The sequence below is a fragment of the Letharia lupina genome (genome assembly GCF_014066315.1).
Source record: "Letharia lupina isolate WasteWater1 chromosome Unknown contig_24, whole genome shotgun sequence".
NCBI classification, from domain to species: domain Eukaryota; kingdom Fungi; phylum Ascomycota; class Lecanoromycetes; order Lecanorales; family Parmeliaceae; genus Letharia; species Letharia lupina.
In genome coordinates, this window is record NW_023502993.1 from 139,236 (window position 1) to 160,936 (window position 21,701).

The 21,701-nt window shown below is 40.7% G+C and overlaps 7 protein-coding genes across 7 annotated transcripts; 3 read left to right on the forward strand and 4 right to left on the reverse strand.

Annotated features, from left to right (window-relative positions):
* Positions 1-7,236: 7,236 nt before the first annotated feature.
* On the forward strand, positions 7,237-8,186 carry HO133_006264 (uncharacterized protein; the record flags this gene model as incomplete). The annotated part of the gene is made up of 2 exons (XM_037297162.1): positions 7,237-7,699; positions 7,807-8,186. 2 exons carry the CDS (start codon positions 7,237-7,239, stop codon positions 8,184-8,186), a joined length of 843 nt encoding a protein of 280 aa, XP_037147287.1.
* Positions 8,187-8,387: 201 nt separating this feature from the next.
* On the reverse strand, positions 8,388-9,976 carry HO133_006265 (uncharacterized protein; the record flags this gene model as incomplete). The annotated part of the gene is made up of 2 exons (XM_037297163.1): positions 8,388-9,453; positions 9,504-9,976. The coding sequence occupies 2 exons, from the start codon at positions 9,974-9,976 to the stop codon at positions 8,388-8,390; spliced, it is 1,539 nt and encodes a 512-aa protein (XP_037147288.1).
* A 234-nt stretch (positions 9,977-10,210) lies between these two features.
* Positions 10,211-12,385, forward strand: HO133_006266 (uncharacterized protein; the record flags this gene model as incomplete). The annotated part of the gene is made up of 1 exon (XM_037297164.1): positions 10,211-12,385. One exon carries the CDS (start codon positions 10,211-10,213, stop codon positions 12,383-12,385), a length of 2,175 nt encoding a protein of 724 aa, XP_037147289.1.
* A 184-nt stretch (positions 12,386-12,569) lies between these two features.
* On the reverse strand, positions 12,570-13,232 carry HO133_006267 (uncharacterized protein; the record flags this gene model as incomplete). The annotated part of the gene is made up of 1 exon (XM_037297165.1): positions 12,570-13,232. The coding sequence occupies one exon, from the start codon at positions 13,230-13,232 to the stop codon at positions 12,570-12,572; it is 663 nt and encodes a 220-aa protein (XP_037147290.1).
* Positions 13,233-14,708: 1,476 nt separating this feature from the next.
* On the forward strand, positions 14,709-15,265 carry HO133_006268 (uncharacterized protein; the record flags this gene model as incomplete). The annotated part of the gene is made up of 2 exons (XM_037297166.1): positions 14,709-14,898; positions 14,964-15,265. 2 exons carry the CDS (start codon positions 14,709-14,711, stop codon positions 15,263-15,265), a joined length of 492 nt encoding a protein of 163 aa, XP_037147291.1.
* Positions 15,266-16,519: 1,254 nt separating this feature from the next.
* Positions 16,520-17,407, reverse strand: HO133_006269 (uncharacterized protein; the record flags this gene model as incomplete). Its single annotated transcript, XM_037297167.1, has 1 exon — positions 16,520-17,407. One exon carries the CDS (start codon positions 17,405-17,407, stop codon positions 16,520-16,522), a length of 888 nt encoding a protein of 295 aa, XP_037147292.1.
* A 734-nt stretch (positions 17,408-18,141) lies between these two features.
* Positions 18,142-20,484, reverse strand: HO133_006270 (uncharacterized protein; the record flags this gene model as incomplete). The annotated part of the gene is made up of 2 exons (XM_037297168.1): positions 18,142-19,835; positions 19,914-20,484. The coding sequence occupies 2 exons, from the start codon at positions 20,482-20,484 to the stop codon at positions 18,142-18,144; spliced, it is 2,265 nt and encodes a 754-aa protein (XP_037147293.1).
* Between the last annotated feature and the right edge of the window lie 1,217 nt (positions 20,485-21,701).

Sequence of the window (21,701 nt, forward strand, 5' to 3'; positions counted from 1 at the left end):
TAATATTATAAAGCTCGCGATTATAAATCTTTAATATAATTAATTCTTATTCTTATTTTAAATAACGATTTTCGATTCTAATAATTATAAGACGTTATTCTATAATAAGATCTTCTATTAATAAGAAATTCTCGAATTTATTATCGACGCTATAACGACTCTTAATATTACTTTTATTTTTTATTATACGATTTAAAGATAAATCTAATATTATAATAATAATAAGTCTTTTTTTTAAAAGATAAAGAGATTAGAATTATAAAAGCGTAATTTATTAATAGTTAGCTAGCGAATATAGATTATAAAAGACGTAATATCGTTATAAAATTTAATAATATATTTAATAATAGAATTAATTTCTAAGAAATATTAAAACTTCGAGATATATAAAGTAAATCTATATTCGCTAAGTCTCTAAGTATATAAAGTATATTATTAAAATTAGATTCTAAAAGAAATTCTAACGTAATATATACGATATCGACGTCTTAATATAAGTAGCGTTAAGGTCTATAATAGCATTAGATCTAATAAAAATCGATATTCGCTATCTCTAATTATCGAGATTTTAAATCGCTTATATAACTTTAAAATCTTTATAAAGTTAAATTTTAAGAATATCTATTATTAAATTTAAATTAAAAAAGATAATAAATAAAAAATAGCGTTTTATAATTATTATAATTACTTTAAATATTTAATTATATCTTTTAAATTTATTAATATATTAATAATTTTTTAAGTATATATTAATAAAGTTTTTATAAATTTAATAAATATAATATATATAATATATTTAGATAATATTTTAATTTATAATATTAATTTAATAAAGTATTAATAATATATTAAATAAGTATTTAAGCGTTTACGCTAGTTTTAATTATATATTAATTTAAAAAAAAATTAATTCTATATTAAGCGAGTTAAGTCTTTAAAGTTTATTATATTTATTAAAAATATCGCGATAAATTAGAAATATATCGCTATTATTAAGAAATAATTAAAATTAAAAAATTATCGAAATATATAAATCTTTTTAGATTTTATTAATCTTTATTAGCGATTTATCTATAACTATTTTAATATAATAATATTATTTATTAACTTACTTAAATAAAATAAGAATAATAAGAAATTTAAATTATTAAAATAGATAAATAACGCTAAGCTAACGTTTTAATAGCTTTAAAATACTTTTATAATTATACTATTTCTATATTATTATAATTTAAATTTAAAGTTATATTTTAAGATTAATACTTTTAACTTCGATATAAGAATTATACTTTTATAATTAAATAAAAATAATTATTAGCGATTAATAATATTTTAATTTAGAAAAATAATTTCTATAAAGTAAAATTATAAGATCTATAATTAAGAGTTATTTATTATTATAGCGTTTATAAAATAATAGCGTTATTATCTAAAAGATAATATATTTTATATTAAGATTTTAATAAATTATAATAATTTTAAAAGCTTTATAAAATAAAAGAAATTAAATTTTAAATAAATTCGTTAAACGCTAAAATTAACTACTTATAACTTTAAAAATTTTTATTAAATAAATAAATTAAACTCTATTAACTCGCTATCGCGATACTTTAATTATAAAAAAATTTCGCTATTAAATATTAAACTTTTATTAATATTATAAAATAAGTTTATATTTTAAATTAATAATAAATAGTTATAAAGAAATAAGAAGCTTATAATAATTATAGCGCTTATATTTTATATTATTAATATCTAAATAATTATTTCTAAAAGAGAGTTTAAAATTATATAAAAGATTATTTATAATATATTTTAAAGGTTAATAAAAATATTAATTTAAGATTTATAAATTTATAATAATTAAGTAAACTCTTTTCGAATTAATATTAATAAATTAATAATTAAACATCGCGTATATAATTAAATATAGATTTTAGATTTTAAAAGATTATTAAAATATAATAATCGCCTTTATATCTCTAAAAATAAGATTTTAAAAAAAGAGCTTATTAGTAAATATTATAATAATTTTTTATTAAAATATTTTAATACTATAAAGATATATAAATTATTTATTTATAAATATTATTAAAATAGAAGTTTAAAGTAAATTATTAATTATATTAAAATATATAATATTTATTAATAGATTAAAGCTTCGCGATATCGTCTATATAGCGAAATAAGCTCGCTTCTTATCACTCTTAAGCTATAAAAAAAAATCTATTAACTTTATTATTAACTTATTAGCGAGTAAGTATAAGAATATTATTTATAATATTATTCTAATTATAATAGATTAATTTATAAAAATAATAAGATATATTTCTATATTTACTATAATCGATATCGCTTAATTAATAAAAATATTTTATTTTAAAATAGTATATCGCTATAATATATTAAATAATATTATTAATAATAAAAACTTTATATTTATTAATAATTTCTAATTCGCTATTTACTTTTATTTTAAAATTAAGTAATATCTAAATATTATATTTTATTTATAAATTAATAAATAAATTAAGCGATAAAATTAGATATTAAAATACTTTTTATATATATTTACTAATAATAAGTAAAACGTTTAGATAAAATAATTATTAATAATAGAGTTCGCTTATATAAATAATTAATATTTCTTTATTAAAATAATATCGTTTTTTCTAATATATAGATATTATTCTAAAATTTATTAGAAGATTAAAAATAACTTTATTAAGAAGAAGATATTCGCTATAAATAATAGAATAAAGAAGTTATAAATATTAAGAAATAAGATAATAAAATATTTTTATAGCGCGATTACGACTTAATTTAAGTATTATAATAAAATATATTAATTTTAAAATTATAAAATAAATAATTTAATAATATTAGCGATTAAGAATTTAAAATAAAAATATTTAAATAAGAAGTTATTTTATAAATTTATAAAATTATTTTAAATTATAAATAAAATAAGAGCGTAAATATATTATTTACTTTTATTCTCGATATATAAAATTTATAAAAAATTTTATATATCGTTATTTAAGTTTTATTATCTTCGCGATTATAATAATATAGCGAAAGTCTTTATATAAATCTTTAATCTTATTAATAATAATAAATTTTAAAAAATTAAAGAAATTATTAATAAGATTAAGTATAAGAAAGATATTTAATATAAAGTTAAATAAATTAATTAAGATAAAGAGTATAATTAATAATTATTAAATAATAAATTTATTAATATTAATAAATTAATCTAAATTTATAAATAGATAAATAATAAATAAAAGTATTAAGTAATAAATAATAAGTCTCTTATTATTAAAAAGCTCGATTAATTATATAGATTAATAATAAATAAATAAAAATAATAAAATAAGATATAATTATCGATTAGATTAAATATATTTCTAGATAATATTTATATTATACGCGTATTTCTCTATACTTATTATTATTAAAATATAAATTAATAAATTAATTATATTATTTAATTATCTATTAAGCTCTACTATAGAGAGAGTTTATTATATTAAAATATATATTATTAATATAAATATATTTTTATTTAAAGTAATTATTAAAGAATTATCTAAGAATTTTACGCTAGCGCTACTATTAAAAAAAGATTACTATTTAAATATTCTTCGCTATTTTAATATTAGATCTTAAATTAAATTTATTAACTTAATTTTTTAATAAGAAGATAATTAAAATATAATCTTCGAGTTAATACTTATCGATATTTATTATATATCGATAAAGGCTCTTAAACTTCTTCTTTAATAACTTATTTATTCTCTTTAACTTCGCTATATACTTATTTATTACTATAAATTAATTTTAAAAATTTATAATTATAATAGAGATAGTCGAAGTTATCGCTATTATATATCTCTATAATTTATATTATTAAATAATTTTCTTATTAAGCTTAACTTATTAATAAGATAGCTTTTAAGATTATTTAGCGCGGCGATAACATTATATTAATTTTCTTATTTATATTTAAAGATATAGAGAAATTTTAATATAGCGATTAATATCGCGCTTTTCGATCTTATAATTATTATAGAAAAAAGATTTATTTTAAATATATAAATTATCGCCTTAATAAAAATAAGTTCTATATAATAAATTAGATATTAGAATTTATTAGTAAATATATATATAGAGCGATAATAATAGAGATAGTTAAGAGTTAATAATCGCGTTTATAAAACGATTATATATTTACTATTAAAGTTATTATTATTATTAAAAAAAATTATTATAAAATTATTAATTTATATATTAATATAATTAATAATAATAAAATATTTATAATAAAGAGAAGTAGATTATTAATATAATAAGATATATTATATTTATATTAATATTAATATTAATATTATAATATTAGAATAAGTATTTATAAAAAAGACGTTAGAAGTTATAAAGAATAAAAATAAATAATTTAAAAAGAATTTTTATATTCTCTATTATAGCGTTATTATTAATAAATAATATTTAATAATATAGATAATAACGATATAATAATATTTCGCTACTATCTATAGAGCCGCGTTATCTAGCTATTATTATTATTTTTATTATTATTAATTAATAATTAAGAGCGTTATCGCGAATATATTACTTTATTAATTATTCTCTTTAGATCTCTATAATAAAGATTATTATTACGTTATTTCGCTATAAATATAATATATTATAAAAATAACATTACTTATAAAGAAACTCTTCTCCTTTCTTTTATTTATTAAATTTTTAAGATTTTATTATAAATTTTTAAATTTAATATTATTCGCTATAGAAATTATTAACTAGCGTTATAAAAACGCTAATATTAAATATATTAATTTATTATAGATTATTATTAATTAATATTATAAAAACGATATTATTCTTAAAAATAGTATTAATATTATTATATAATATATTAATAACGCGTCTATAACGTATAAGAGTTAATTCTATCGCATTATTAAAACGATATTATAATCTTAATAAATTAACTCTTTTCTCTTATTTCTCTATTAGAATTTAAAGATTTTTTAATAAATATTCTATTTTTACTTAGATATCTAAAAATTAAAACTTAGAAGAAGAGATAATTATTAAATTTAATACTATTATAAACCTTAACACTATTTATATTAAAGCGTCGATATTATATATATTATATTAGAGTTTCTTTTAGAATCTAGTTTTAATAATATATCTTATATATTTAAAGATTTAGCGAATATAAGTTTACTTTATATATCTCGAAGTTTTAATATTTTTTAGAGATTAGTTCTACTATTAAATATATTATTAAATTTCATAACGATACTATATCTTTTATAGTCTATATTCGCTAGCTAATCGCTAGTAGACTACGCTCTTATAATCTCTAATTACTTAATTTATAACGAAGAACTCGCTATAGAATCTATCTAGATTTATAAGCTTATATCTTTCTCTAATATTAAGACTTATTAATATAATACTCTATTAGAGTTATAGTCTAAATAGTAACTAAAATACTCGTTTAAACTTTAAATTTAAAGCTCGTATCTACTCTCTTCTTAAGACGATATTATTATATTATCTCGAAGTATAATATTATCTCTATAAGATAAGTTTAAGATATATTATATAATAAAATATTAATAGAGATATTAATAGAGTTATTAATAGAGATATTAGTAGAAACGAGTAAAGGCCTATAAATTAAATTCATAACCATTTCTTTTAATTAGGGCTGTCGAGTAAATTTTGATAAGCGATATCTGAATTCCTTACTTTTAAATATCTATAAGATCAAATTTAGTAATTCTTTTTTTATCTGAAAGCCCACATTACGTTCTATAATTTAAATAAAAAATCTCGAATATTTAATAGAAAATAAAAAAGTTATTCTATGTGTTAATAACGTACACCTATTATTTTTTAATTAGGGCTATTTAGCTGTCGAGCGAACTTTAATAAGCGATATTTGATTTCCTTACGCTTTGATAATTATAAGACTAAATTTAGAAATTCTTTTTTTATCTAAAAGCCTATATTTCGATCTATAATTTAAAAAAAAATCTTAAAAACTTAATAGAAAATAAAAAAGTTATTCTATATATTAATAACGTATATTTATTTTTTTAATAGTTACGAACGCTAATTTATTTATTCGCGATATCTAATTAAAAAGCGTAGATCTAATAAATTAATAATTAATTATATATATAAATTCAAGATTTTCTAATTTAACTCTATCTTATTCTTTTATATATATTAATATAAATAGAGATATTAATAGAGATATTAATAATAATAACGAGAATAATAGAAGTATTAATAATAGTTAAAGTCTATATAGTAATAGTAGTAGATATCTCTACTATAATAACGTAAAATAGTAGAAATTTAATAGTTACTAATAAAGAAGATAATTTTCTTAATTTTTTACGACGTTTCTAACTTAGCCTTAAAAATAGAGTTATCGAACGAAATCGTATAGATATTTTATATATTTTGAATATAAATTAGTGTTATTTTTAAGCCATATTTTTATTTGCCAAGAGGTGGCGTTATTTAGTGAAAATAAGTAGGGGTTATTTTCAAAATATGTGGTTACCGAACTGGCCCTAAACCTCCCTCGTACACAAGCGCAACTGCGATGAAACAAATATTCTGCGCGTTGAAGTCTTTGGGGCAGAGGGCTCATATCGTACAACCAGATACGCGTCTTGTAGAGCATGTGTTGTGGCGCACGGTTTACCGCTCATTGGGAGTGAAAAAAGATGCCGAACATGGTCTGTTGATGTCTAAGGATGTCTTGCTGTAGAGGCGATACTCGTAGTAGCGTGTCAACATCCGGCTCCCACTTCTTCCAATCATCTTGTACTTTCAGTCATTCAAACGATTGATCCTATGTATCGTATGGGATCTCAGGGAAGTCTGAAGTAATCAATTCGTTCTGAATATTCTCCATTCTCTTTGAGATACAACAAATCTCTTGTATCTATATTGTATTGAACGCGAGCACAGACGAGACCGCAAACGAGAGTTGGATGTAGGCATCATGAGGAAAAAGCGTCCATGACAATATATAATCAGATGAGACACCAAGGCGCTGCCATCAGGAATTCTCTGTTGAGTTGTCTGGCGCCAAGCCAACGCCACCAAACGCCCACTCGCTTCACTCTCCCAAGCAGCCATCCACCATCACCTCCACCACCTTTCTCTCTACCGCTCAACATGTCCCAACACGCACGAATAGAGGAGCTCTCCGACTCCGACTCCGACTCCGACCCCCCGGAGCAGGACCCAGATGACTTCACCGACACCCTCATCCGCCCCGCCAGCATCCCCCCACCCTCTTCTCTCCGCCCTCCGCAACGACAACAACCGCCCCTCCAATCCCGGCAACCTCAAACGCCATCCTTCAATTCCACCTCTCCACCAGAATACAAGCACTACCAATGCCTCTACCCGCTGTACTTCGACGCCAGCAAGACCCGCTCCCAAGGGCGCCGCGTGAGCGCCGAACAGGCCGTCAAAAACCCGTTGGCGAGGGAGATTGTCGACGCGGTACAATTGCTAGGATTGAAGACGGTGTTTGAGCCCGGGAAGACGCATCCGAGGGATTGGGCGAATCCGGGACGGGTGCGGGTGTTGGTGAAGGAGGGGGGAAGGGCGAGGAGTGCGAAGGTGAAGAATAGTATGCTCTTTATTCCCTACACACACCCCAAGTTACCGTGTCTACACGGAGTTTTTGGATATTTACTCGAGGGACTTAATGCACCGGCTGATACCTTGATGGTACAGAACACCACCTCTACACCCTAATCTCCCAGCACCTCAAAGTCCACCCCACAACCGCCGAATCGCCACTCCGCCTAAGAATCCAAGGAATGCCCCCACCGCAACTTCCCATACCACCGCCCGCTGTACCGAAAGGGTGGATAATTAATGACATACTACCGCTACATTCGCCGGCGCTGAGTGGAGGCGGGGTCAGCGAGAATATATTGAAGGACGTGATGCAGGAGATGCAGAATGCGCAGGGAGGAGGGGGCGGAGGAGCGGGTGGGGGCCCAGGAGGACTGGCTGGGATGCTGGGAGGGATGGGAGGAGGGGGGCAGGGGAGCGTGGAGGGGGCGGCGGCTGGGGGAAAGAGGAGAAGAGAGGGAGGGAAGAAGAAATGAGGATAGACGGTTAGAAGGGGGGAATTGCATAACTCTGGCGTTGGACTTCGCTTGTTGAACGCTCAAAAATACACGGCAGCCCCTGGTATTGAGCTTGAACGACGGTTATGGGTATCGACGAAGGAGAAAGCCGCGGAAATATACGGGTACAATATTGCCACCACGTCCCATCCACATACACCAGCCCCAGCAGGATTTGAGCTAAAAGCGCCGCTTTCCAGGCCTCCTTGACGAAGCCCGACTTCTAGCCATCCTCAAAGGCATAGCCTCATCCCACTCCTCGTCAATCTGGTCCCTGCTCTCCCTTCGCTTCTTCGGCCAGTTCCTACAAATGTCGATGTTGGCCCTTGGGAACACCATCTCCAGCAGCTGAAAGAGCAAGTAATCGATGATGACGCAAAGACAAAAGAGCTTGCCGGCCCAGATACCGCAGCCGTAGTATCTCTTCAAGCGATCAATCAACGCAAAGCTCTGCACACCCGCCCTACCTCGAGTGGCAGACCAGCCACCGCCTGAGACGTCGCCGTAGAATTCTTCTTCGCTAATCGCACCTGTGATGCCGTCGTAGACTCGTTCTGTTCGCTCTGCGACATTGGTCCAAGAGTACATTTTCTTGACTTGGTCGTGGAAGCCTTCGGTTCGGATCCTGTTAGCTCTCAAAGCTGAAATTGCTTTGCCTGTAGCAGCTACCAGATCGTCCTCCTCTGGCTTTGCGAAAGTAGTCATATGCGGAGGCAGTACTTCGGGTATGCCCCCTACACGAGTGCACACGACGTACAAGCCACAGCTAGCGGCTTCGACGATGACAGTACCAAAGGCTTCGGTTAGACTAGGATGCAGGTATATATGGCCTCGGACCATGACATCCCGAACCTCTTCATGACGAACAGGTCCGAGTAGCTCGACTCGATCTTGCAGCACTCGTCGTTCGAGCATCTGCTCTAGATCTATAGCTTTGGGTCCAGAACCAGCGATGATAAAGCGTACGTGAGAATCGGCTGCCAGGATTCGAGGAATGGCTGCGATGAGAAGATCAGTGCCTTTGTTGTAGAAGAGCCTAGAAATCACGACAATCGTAATAGTATCCTCAGGACCAAGTCGTTGAGGCGGTGGTGGCGGAGGGCGAGCGTCAAGTTGCGAGATTGGCTGGTGGGTTTTCGCACGATTCTGCAGAGCCAAAGGCTGAAAATTCTCTGCCACGACAGCGTTGGGGATCACTGAGACCATCAGCGGGTCCAATGAAGCTCGCAGAACTGTGTTTTCTTTGCTATCATAATCTCAGCACAAATTATTAAAAGTCCAGTCAATGTTACATACCAAGTGTGGCTGACTCCAATGACATGATCCACATCGCTCAAGGTAAATTTCAGGAGCTTATTCGTCAAGATACTCGCAGCATCCGCGAACCCAAAAAGCGAATGATCGGTAAAGACCGTTCTCAGCCCCATAGTCCTGGCATGTAAAATAGCCTCGTGACATAGACTGCTCAAGCTTGCATGCCCATGCACGATTTCGATCTGCTCTCTCAGGATGATATTCCTGAATATTGGGAAGAAGGAAAAAACAGTCGGGAAAGTAGTTTCTCTATAGATGACAAAGAAAGGTACGTGGTAGACCTTGAGGCCATTCGTAAGATATCGAACACCACTTCGTCCTTCATATGCATGGGTGATGATGACGACTTTATGGCCACGATCGATGAGCTTGGTCGAGAGTTGGTAGATGTGGCTTTCAACGCCGCCGGGTTGGGGGAAAAAGAAGTCGCTGACCATGGCGATATTGTACGTCATTTTGAAGGCTTCCAAGGTTCGGGGTCCAATGGAAACTGGATTGAAGATCGAAAAAATACATCATGAGCATTCGATGGATTTTAATGTTTATGCTTGGTCCTTTACTTCGAGATCTGATATCGAAGGCGCTAGATTAGATGCCGGCGCGTGGCGTTAGGCGCGGCTGTCCAATCCGAGATCTTGATATTCAAATGGATATCCACTTACAGCTGAATCATTCGCAAGCGATACCTCATGGCTTCGCCGTTCTACAACAGATATATCCCACCGCCGCCAAAAGCCCCTCATCATAGCGAGCCATCACGTCCCGCAAAAAAGCGGAAAAAAAGCAAGTCTGCTCCCACTATAATTTTGCAGCAAGCAAAGCCTCAGGAAGAGTCCCAGGAATCTGTCGCCTCGAATGATCACGGTGATGAGGAAGCGCATCTCGGATCTGCCGATACTGAGGGCGTTCATCATCAGATCTCCATACGTGATAGGCACAAGACCGTGTTGGACAAGTACGGTAAGGCCGCCAAAAAATCTGCTGAATTGACGGATGAGAAGACCGTCGCAGCGGAAGATGATGAAGGCGAGAGGCAGAAGGATGCAATGGACGTTGAGTTACACGGCTTGGAGCCATTACCGCAACCTGCTCCCGTGAAAGAAGATCATCCAGTATCTGCATTCTCTGCTCTTCCCGAATGGCTTCAAACCCCAGTATTGGCTTCTTCTGCGAATACTGTACCTTTCAAAACCCTCGCACTCCATGGCGATATGCTTGCTTCACTGGAAAGAAGGGATCACTTAGCCACCTTCGCAATCCAGTCTGCCGTTCTTCCGATGCTTCTTCCTGGACCACAGCAGCATACTGGGGACGTTTGCGTTTCCGCCGCTACTGGGTCCGGGAAGACGCTCGCTTATGTCCTACCAATAGTACAGGACCTACGTGACAAGCCAGTCACCAGATTGAGAGGTCTGATTGTTGTTCCTACTAGGGAGCTTGTCAACCAAGTTAGAGAGTCTCTAGATCTCTGCAGTGCTGGCAGCGGGCTCAAGATTGCGACAGCAGTCGGGAGCAAGTCGCTGAAGGAAGAACAGACAGTGCTCGTTGAAAAAGGTCAGAGGTACGACCCTGAAGCTTACAAAGCGGAGCAAGAGAAAGAGGTTGATGAGGCTGAGGAGCTAATGGACTGGGACTTGGACAAGAGGTTTGGGTCAAAGGATGACCTGGAATCATTCTACAACCACGTTGTCGAATATAACTCAAAGGTTGATATACTCATCTGCACACCTGGTCGGCTAGTTGAACACATCCAATCTACGACTGGCTTTACTCTGGAGCACGTACGGTGGCTCGTCATCGATGAAGCTGATCGACTACTTGATGAAAGTTTCCAACAATGGGTCGATGTTGTGCTGCCTGGTCTGGAGTACTTGCCGCCGCCGGATGCCTTAAATCAGTCGCGATCAGACATCTCTCATATATTTCGACGAAGGGAGGTTCGCAAGATTATTCTGAGCGCAACGATGACAAGGGATATCAGCAAGTTGACGACACTTAAGCTCAGGCGACCTAAGTTGGTTGTTCTTGAAGGTCAAACCCAAAGAATGGCAATAGACGACGGGGACGCAGCCATTGGAGGTGAAGGAGGAAGGGTAGATGTCCCGGCAAGTCTACAAGAGTACGGCGTTCCAATATCGGAACATAACATCCAGGATAAACCGCTGTATCTGATCGAGCTCCTCGAATCGGGCTCTGACCGGCTCATTGGCAAGAATCGCCGGTATTCATCCGTCCCTTCGAAGAGCGCTGAAGTGAATGAGGGCAAGACTTCTACGGACAGCGAGGATCTTTCCCAAGGATCTGATTCATCATCAAAGTCTAACGATCTCTCGAGTCAACTACTTGGGGCCGATAAACCCTTGAACCATGGCACTTTAGTTTTCACTGAAAGCAACGAACAGGCCATTCGACTGGCTCGACTCCTTGCACTTCTCCGTCCATCATGGCAGATCGGTACCCTCACCAAGTCCACAGCTGGGGCATCCGGCCGCAAAACGCTGGCCGCTTTCCGGAAGCGAAAGCTCTCAATACTGATAGCATCTGATCGGGCGTCGCGAGGTCTTGACATACCAGACCTTGCGCAGGTCATCAATTACGATATGCCGAAGAGTGCAACGAGCTACGTGCATCGTGTTGGGCGCACTGCGAGGGCCGGAAAAGCGGGCCAAGCCACAACCCTAGTGTTGCATAACCAAGGAAAGTGGTTCTGGAAGGACAAGTCCGGCATTGCAAAGTCAGAAATTCTGGTCAGAGGCCCAGACAAGCGAGTGATCCGGCGGAATTTGGCCATCGATGTGAATGAGGAGGCGAGGGAGGAGTACGAGAACGCCTTGCGAATGCTCGGGGAAGAAGCCAAAGGATAACGCCATGGAACGGGGTAGATCCATCGCATTGGCGTTCACAGGCAACTTTTATATGTATAATGATACCCAATCAAGCGACTCCAATGCGCATATGCACCGCTCGCGTAGCCATCCCTAGCCTTCTTATGGGCAACATCCCCGATCTTCCCCTGTATACCAACTGGGTATCCCCTCCAACCCCTCCCTACCCTCTAACCTCCACCCTCCTCCACATCGCCACATGCCGAATCCCACACTCATCCCACCTCCCCATCCCCTCATCAGTCCGCCACCCCAAACCCGCATACCACTTCTCCCTGTCCGCCTGCGCATGCGCCAACAACAACCCCCTCCACACCGCCCTCCTGCCCTCCCCATCCCGCCAATCCCTCACCACCTCCCCCTCATGCCCCGCCGCCCACCCCAACGCCTCCTCCACCACCGCCCTCCCATACCCCCTGCCGCGAAACTCCTTCCGGGTCGCCAACCTGCCGATCATCAAATACGGCTCCTGGCCATCCCACAGCCGACTGTCCTCGTAGTTCGGCCCCGCGACCGCCGTCTCGTCGTCGGCGTGCGCTTGGGCCGGGATGAGACGGATTGTAGCCGCCGGGACGGCGTCCGCGGCGTAGAGGACCCAGTGCCAGGAGACGGGGTCGTCGGCGTCGAGGTCTTCGTCGGCGGGGCAGTTTTGCTCGATGGTGAAGACGGCGTCGCGGATGGCGAGGGCGTCGTGGAAGGCGGGCGGGATGGATGGGTCGGTGGGGGAGACGGGGCGGTAGGGGGAGGAGGACCGGGGGATGGATAGGACGGCGGGGCCTGGGGGTGGGAGGAAGGCGATTGTGTAGGGAGGGGTCGGTGAGGACATGTTGGAGATGTGGTCGGTGTGGTGGAGACGATTGGAGGCTATGAGGGAGTAGTGCGGGTCCCGATGCTCCGGTCAAGGGCGAGGTATGAGAGATGCTGCAGAGGATGCTCAAGCGGAGCGCGACTGGGCATTGTTATAAGGGAGAAGGAAGAATGGACTTCGTTATGGTGCTCCGTTCGAGTGACTCATTTGAGTGAGTCATCCGTCTTTAGAAAGATTGTGGAAGCGAGGAGAAGGATTGGGCAAGTCGGTGTCCTCCGTCATACTCGTATCGGTTCAATGATTCTGATAGCGAACATGAGAGAATACATGTAACATTCTTACGGACGAGGAGGGTTGAAGTTGGGAATACGGACACTCGAAGATCTAATTATGGTGTTCGGAAGTGGGCACCAAATGTCCTGCACATGCCAAGACTCCTGCGCTAAAGACTCGGATAATGCCCCGCCTGAAGGGCTGCCTCAGCCTGGACAATGCACTTAAAGCTGCTTCGGAAAAGCGCCCGATCTGAGCTCATTTCGGGCCCATCTGCCCTTAGCAAGCCTAATAGAGGTCCCCGAATTTCAACGTATGCGCCCCCAGGAAAAACTCGCTCATGTCCCCTTACCGCCGGGGCTGTCGCCGACGTTGTCGGCAGCCGCCCCGTATTCCTCACGGGGATGTCACTCTCCTCGCCTGCTTCGTACTCGCATGTGGCCGCGCTCGTACCTGAATCGAGTTGATCATGTTCCGCGCCATGCAAGGAATAGCAGTAGCGCTTTGTCTGCCCCCACATACTCACCAATGCCGTTCCCAGCGGCGAGACACGCAATGTTGGTTTCGCGTGTATGGGGCTCGGGCAACCGTTTGGGTTCTCTTGAGGACTCGTGCTGGGCGGTGTGCTTGTCGATACTATTGGCTGGAGAGCTGTGTGCGCTGAGTCGATCATGGTGTGCCTTCTTGTTGGGACATGGACCATCCCAGCGGACGCGCTGATGCAGCCTTCAACCCTGGAGAGGTTGAAAACGGATATTGATTGGACAGGAGCGATTGTTGCAACAGCATGCTTGGCTTTAATCGCTTATGTGCTGGTGTGAGCCAAGCCCCCGTTTCCCACCCTTTCAAGTCACTAACGGTACTCTGATAGCATCATCTCTACCCGCGCTTCATATGTTGGACATGCCAACGTCATTGCACCACTGACCGTCAGCCTATTACTGATCCCTGTCTTCGTTCTATGGGTTGGCAGGCAGGAACGATTGCAGAAGCCAGCTTTGATACCGAATTCGTTATGGCTAAATATACTATTTACTAGTATATGCCTCATGTCCTTCTCTCATACGCCGTTATGCAAACTATGGAGCTCTTCTGTGGTCTCTTGTAAATTTACCGGCCCAATTTACTTGGGGGGCCACGGGGCTCGCTGACGGCTAACGCAGCTGGCAACAAGTGCAATTGCTTTCGCCGCTTCAGGCATCTATTCGCTTCGTGCCGAGCATGATTCTGGCTGCGATCCTGAACCTCGTCACCGGCCTCATCGTTGACAAATTCCCGGTGGTCTACCTAGTTCTGATCTCGTCGGCTCTCGGTGCAATGGCCCCGTTACTCATGGCCATCAACTCTCCAAGCTGGCCGTACTGGTATGCAGCGTTTCCTGCGCAAATGTTCGAGCCACTCAGTCCCGATGGTGAGTTCGATTACAGTCCGAAGTCCAAGAAGCGTGGATATTTTGCTGATGGCTATTTCCCTTAGTGATATTCACGGTGGGTATCCTTCTCGTCTCGGGAGTATTTCCGGATCGGACACAAGCGCTTGCAGGTGCAGTCTTCAATCCCGTCGGTCAGTTTGGTCAAGCTATTGGACTTGCTCTCATTGGCGTCGTGTCGAACTCGGTAACACACAACTCCAAGTACGCCGACAAAACTTTACCTGATGCACTTTGGACTGGGTACCGTGCTGGCTTCTGGACGTGCACCGGATGGATGGTCCTTTCTTGCTTGATCGGCGCACTCGGCCTTCACAAAAGTGGTAGAGTTGGCCTGAAGAGGGATTGAGCAGTCTCCATGGCGAGAAGAAGATAGATCAGAAGCTGAGGCGTACAAGATAGCAACAACCGAAACCGATGAAAGAGACGAGAATAAAATCTATAACCTAACAACTACAAATTACCCTTGCTTTCTTAATTCTTAAGAAACTAAGAAAGATCCTACGATTTTGGTACCCTCTAGAATCAATAATCCAAATTTCTTATTCCTTAAAGAACTTTATACCTACGACTTCTAATATTCCTTGAAACTTTATAATTTCTACTCAATATATTGAAGATGTAGAGATTAGACTCTTAGAAAACTTAATTTTTAAATATGTTAGAATCGTAAACACAATAAGTCTACAGTGGTGTATAATCAGGAACTTAATTAATGAAGAGATCTATGCTATGGACAGGTGTGACGGTAGACATACCTAATGCCAACGGACCCTTCAGGCGCGCTGGTACAGCTCCCAACCTTCACAACCTCTGTCAGCAACCCGAGTTACCGCTAGGTTAAAAAGCCATGCCCGGGGGTGTCCGCACTTCACGCTGCAGACACCCCTATCTGGGCCCCATACGAGGCCCCCGAAGGAATAGTTCCCAACAACCTCTCCCCGTAAACGTTCCCCGTTCCCCGTGCCCAACGACTGGCACGCCCACATCGAGCAAAGTGCCTCCCGCCGCCCTGAACTCCATCCCGCGAAGATGAGCCTGCGAAATTCGAGCAAAGTGAGCCGAGAGCGTAGAGGGTGAGAATGAACACCATATGCTGTCGAGCGTTCATTCTGTATAGAAATTGCATCCATGAGCCAATAGGTGGACAACTGGTAGATACTTACTCAATGGATACCTTCGCCTCAAAGCGTTGCGTCTGAGTGCGGTTTGCTCATCCAAACCCGATTCGAAAAGTCCTATTTGGCGGAGTTGAGCTGGTCGCGACTTCCCGAGTATCTTGCGCGGATCGATATTGGTCAATTCGCCCCGTTTAGACTATTAGTCCGCATCAGCCATGGTCGACAGAAGGCATTATGGTGGCGATTGCACGGTCGAGCTTTCTGTGTGGTCTATTCGTAGATATTCGATTGTTGCAGATGCAGAGATGGAGACCGTGTTTTACAACATAAAGGGAAAGAGGTCTCAAGCTCAATTAGAACTTCAGTTGAAGAAGGCGGTGTCCGCTATCTTGATGCATTGTCGAACAAGGCTCAGTTTCGAACCTTTGAAGCGACTCCCGAGACCGCTACACGCTAGCTTGACGTAGGAAAATTCTGACCGCTCATCGCTGAAACATCGGATTCAAAACCGCAGCGACCTGCTCATAGACCGTAAACAAGATCCCACCGCTGAAGACCGTCCTCCCCAACCTCATCGTCGTTCCCCGCCAGAAACCCCTCACCCCATCATCCGCCAGCACGCTCCGGAAAGCCTCCACGGTACTCGCCCCCTTCGCGCTCTGCGACCTCGTCTTCAGCGTATCGAACGGCTGCGTAGCATACGTCGTGATCGTTCCGGCCACCGCCCCGTTCGCAAAATTCGTCGCCGTACTCTGCGCAATGTGTTTGCTGTTCTCGTAGTCCTTCAGTATATTATACGACCCCATGCGGAAAGCGGTGGCGCCAGCCTGCTTGAGCGTAGTCCCCGCGAAGCCGCGATAGAGGCCCAAGAAACCGTGTTCGGCGTAAATAACCCTCACGGCATGCGGTGCCGAACGAAACCGTTTGGCCGTCCGGGCATCATCGATCAGCGCCGTCTTGATCCGCTCGGTCGGCGTGACGGCGAAGACGCTCGCCACGATCCCGGCGCTCATCCCCGCCAACAAGTTACGGAGGGGGGACAGCGCGCCCGTGTCGGGATCCTTGAAGGCGCTCTTGATCATGTCGAAGGAGAGGAAGCGGACGCCATCTTTGGCGACGGACCCGACGATGAGCGAGGAGCAGCCTTTGTACAACGCCCTTGCGCCCTCGTTGCGGAATACGTCGGCGACGACGAGGAACGGGTTGCGCGGCCGGGACGCGGAGCCTGCGTCGCGGAGCTGGACTCTGGTTTTGGCGAACTCGAACGGGTAGGTTACTGCTGCTTCGATTCCGCCCGCGATGCCGCCGGAGACGAGCGACACGGCCGCAGGGGTCTTGGAATTGTCCGTCGCTCCTGATTTGGGGCTCATTAGTGAGTTTGAAGCAAGCCTGAGTATTCGGTAGCGTTGAATGCGTTAATTTAATAGCATGACAAGGCCAGCACCGAAAGCTATGATTTAAGGCTGTGCCGAGTACATACAATGACAATGCATGTGAGGGAGGTTGTTGACAAAAGCAAGTGCCGAGGGTGCTTTCTGTTCAAGAAATGTCTTGGCGTTTCGTCATCAGATCGTGGTGTCGCCTCATCTGGGCAGGTTTGCCGAGTCCTCACCGTATGATACATACACGGCAGCTGCGATCATACAGTTAGTAGTCGTTGGTAATTAAGGAGTAAGAAGAATTTGCTCCTGTCCTGATAGAATCTACATCCGATTTGAAAGCCTGTCGAAATGACTATGGGAAATACGATTAAAGTCTCGGCCCAAAAATCCACATCTCGGGACTGGGGGTCAGTAGGTCCCATGATATAGTCGCATATAGCGTACACTGTGCTCATTGCAGGAGATACGCGTCCATATCGAGTAGCGTACATACTCGTCCTATACCAGCGTATGACTCTTTGCTCGATTTTTCTCTAATAGAGCCATAGTATTTTTTTACAGTCATAGCATCCCTTTCATCACATGACATTCTTTCTACAGACACATATCACGAAAATAGCGCGGTGGTTTCCGCACCCTCTGGGAACAGTAGTCGTGATTTGTGCCTGAGTGGCTAGCTACCTGGCAGGATATAGGTGCGACCTCCTAGCTAATGACCAGATTTATACCAAGAGGACGACTCGCTCTTCTTGCTCCGCAGCCTCTTTGAACCAGCCAAAAGGGTCAATGCCCTCGCGAGTCGCATTGTCATTCCAAGTACCGATACGTTCAAATGTATCTGCGTGGCCTTCCACCGGAACCAAAACCAAGCCCTTCAGCATGCAAGATTGAGGTGAGCGATGATCGCACTGGAGGACCGGCAAGAGTACATTGTTTTTGGGTGACCATTGAACGGTGTCATCGATCTGGCAATTGATCCAAGACTTTGAAGGATCACCCCCGCGGGACCTCGCTATTTGAACAATCTTACCTTTAGGGGAACTATGAAAGCTCAAGTCTTCAGTGCTGAGCAAGCGTCCGCGTAGTTTGATATAACCGTCACTGACCTGTCCTGTAGTAACCTCGCCCAACGGAGTAGTCCTGGCCTCTAGGACTTGGCACAACTCGACCCATCTCTCTTCTTCGGGATAGACTTCTGGGAAGATTTCGATTATGCCTTCAACAGAAGCCCAAGACCAGGATGGGGCGCGATATGTCCCCGGTCTGTATGTGGGTTCACCGTTTGCTTGGAGACCGTTGCGAGTTGTCCACATCAGCCCAGATGGTAACTGGTTTCGCCAGAGGCCTGCAAGGTAATCATCGTCCCGGAGCGATTTGTAAATGTTGACGAGGCCTTGAATTGCAATCAGTTTGTCCTGCTCCTCGGTGAGGGTGCAGGTGGTATAACTTTCGACCATTGCACGCCAACTGAAAGAAAAAGTGTCCCTTCGATTGACAGTGTGTCTATGCGGATAAAATAAGCCTTTGTCCCATGGCTGAGAAGTCCGGCGTTGGGTCGGAAAGTTTCCATCTTGATCAACCTTGGCTTCCCAGGAAGGAAATGCCTCGCAGGCTTTGAGTTTGGTACACTCCCAAAAAACCTGATTAGAATGGAATGATATCTGACGTGGGGCAAGCCAGCGCTCCTGGCAGACCCAGCCACGAGAATATAGCGGGCTACCATTTCCCCTATCAGACTTCGAATTAACATAGTCTTGGGTGAAGCAGACGGTTGATCTATATGACAGGCTCGAGGTTTGTTTCTCATCAAGAGTAAATATGCCAAGTCGTTGCGGATCTCTCCCGAAGAACAAACCTCCATCACAATTTATGGCCGCTTCCGCCATAATGTTGCACGCAGAATACCGATAGACCTTGTCCATTAGACGCGATTCTCGTCGCCAGTCCTCCATTGAATCTTGAATGATACACAACGAATCGATCCACAAATAGCTTACTCCCAAACTGCGTGCAACTTGGACGGCATCGTTGAAGCTACGCGGCAGAGCTTCAATGGGGATGCGGTTTCTCATTGAATCAACGTTGGCGTTTGTGAGCTTTGGAGGCCTTGGCCCGTCTCGCTCGCCCCAGCAATGACTCAAAGTCATGTATGACACCGGAGATAGTTCGTTGGACAGTTCTAGACAGCACTTCTTTGATGCGTTCGATTGGCCAATATTGATCAGACGAGTGGGTATCCAACTGGCGTTTTCAAAAGCCGGTATGAATCTCCCCGGAGAGCAATCTGGATGGCCTTCTACACAGTTCCCATACCATTGCTTAATTTGAGCGATGGTATCTGGGGAACCCGTGCTGTCGCCCAACTCATGGACCGCGCTTCCGTCACATGCGGTGCAGGCGGATGTATGCCACCAATCTGTTATGTCACATCATATTAGCTTCAGCCTGATCTAAACCCCCAACTTCCGCCGAGCTTTTCGCCTGATCGACATACCGAGATGTGGATGAAGCTCGAGAATGACGGCGCGATCGTCAGCGTCTCCGAATTGGAAGAGTATGGTTGTAGCTTCGTTCCTGGCGAGTTGCTGAACGCGGTACAAAGAAAATGTCCTTCGGTAACGCAACCACAAGGCAAAAGATCTAGCATTGCGCCAAAAATCGAGCCACCAAAATCGCATTCCTGGTTTGGCTTGCATTCGGATGAATCCGCATATCGGTTGCTGGATTACAGATACAAAGGCTGATATGCTACGCTTCTCACTCTCGTCAAATTGTGCCCAATGCTCACACAGAACGAGGCATATCTGGCAGCCTTGGTCGGCCGCCGCCTGCATATCTTCTGACGAGGAATGATGGCGCCTCATATTATTGACGCTGAAGTAATCCAGCTTCCCATACCATCTCACGGCGTCAAAAGCTACCTGGGTGCCAATGATGGGGGTATGCTGTGGTCGGTTCCAGATTTTGAACATGCCCTGACAGGCATCGCAGAGAACCGTTCCAGAACCTGGATCCGATCGAGTCTTGACATTCTCAAGCAGCGTCTGGAACGTGTGATATACCATTTTCCGTGTATGGTGTTGTAAGAATCCAGTCTCTGTTAACCAATGATATACAATTTCTCTTAAAATCAGATCTCAAGCCTCAATCGACGGCAGAAGTGAACAGACTACGCCGTAGCTGGCCGGAAAGTCGGTAGCTTCCAGCACGATGTATGCTTGACCATTCTTACGACGCTCTTTTCGCACGCAACTGGAGCGAACGATGGTAATGATGTAGCCTTCCCAGATTCTCTCTTCAAGCAAGATGATAGGAGAGCCTGAAAGAAGAGCACGGGAAGACTGCACTGCCTGAAGCGTCTAAGCCTCAATCCTTCAAGCCCAGAAGCGGCTCGGATAATTCCGTGAAGTTCTTGGCGCGCATCGCTGGGTCAACAATTATGTGGCCGGCAGGAGGCCAAGTCATGGAGGACAATTTGCTTATACATACATTCTGCTTCGCATCAAGTCATGGCTCGATAGCATTGATGTAGCAACAATGCCAGCGCGGTATAACATATGTTGTAGACGCCACTCGCGCCCGGCTGCAGGTAGAGCACCCTTGTCCATTTTGAAACCTGAAGTATCATTAGACCAAATACTTACACACCAAATAAACACTTGCTCATAACAATCAGACTCTTCTTCTTCCTCCTCTTCTTCTTCTTGCAGAGTCATAAAAATATTTGCTTTATTGCGAGCGTCAGTTGAAAAGGTCTGTCTGATGAAGTATTGCATACTTCAGTACGAGCCTGCGTACTTTGAGGAACCATTGCTCGGCATCCAGAGGTCGACATTCTTACACCACAGCCATCTCCTGCTGGGTCGTTAGGAACAAGTATCACGTACTCAGGGATGCAAAATCCACAAATCAACCTTACAACCATTGGTGACTCCGGAAAGCCGATTCAATACGACTAATCCACCTCAATCATTCTGCACTCGTCAGCCGGGCAAGACTCTATAGATACTTGTTGCAATAGTACATGTTGCCATCCGCATGCTATTCTTCAGCATCTACTTCATCCCGAAGTCGACACGTCAGCATCCCAAATGGACCTACCGCCAGGCATTGACAAACGAGCTGTTGAGAGTGTCCTTCCACCGCGTGACTCTTACCAAGTCTATGTTGCCTCCAATGTCCACGCAATGGCGCTGAAAAAGAACATTTCATTTTAATTAGGCCCCAGATAGGCATCTAAGACGGAGTCTTACAAGACACAGCGATGCAGCCAGCCGCCGTC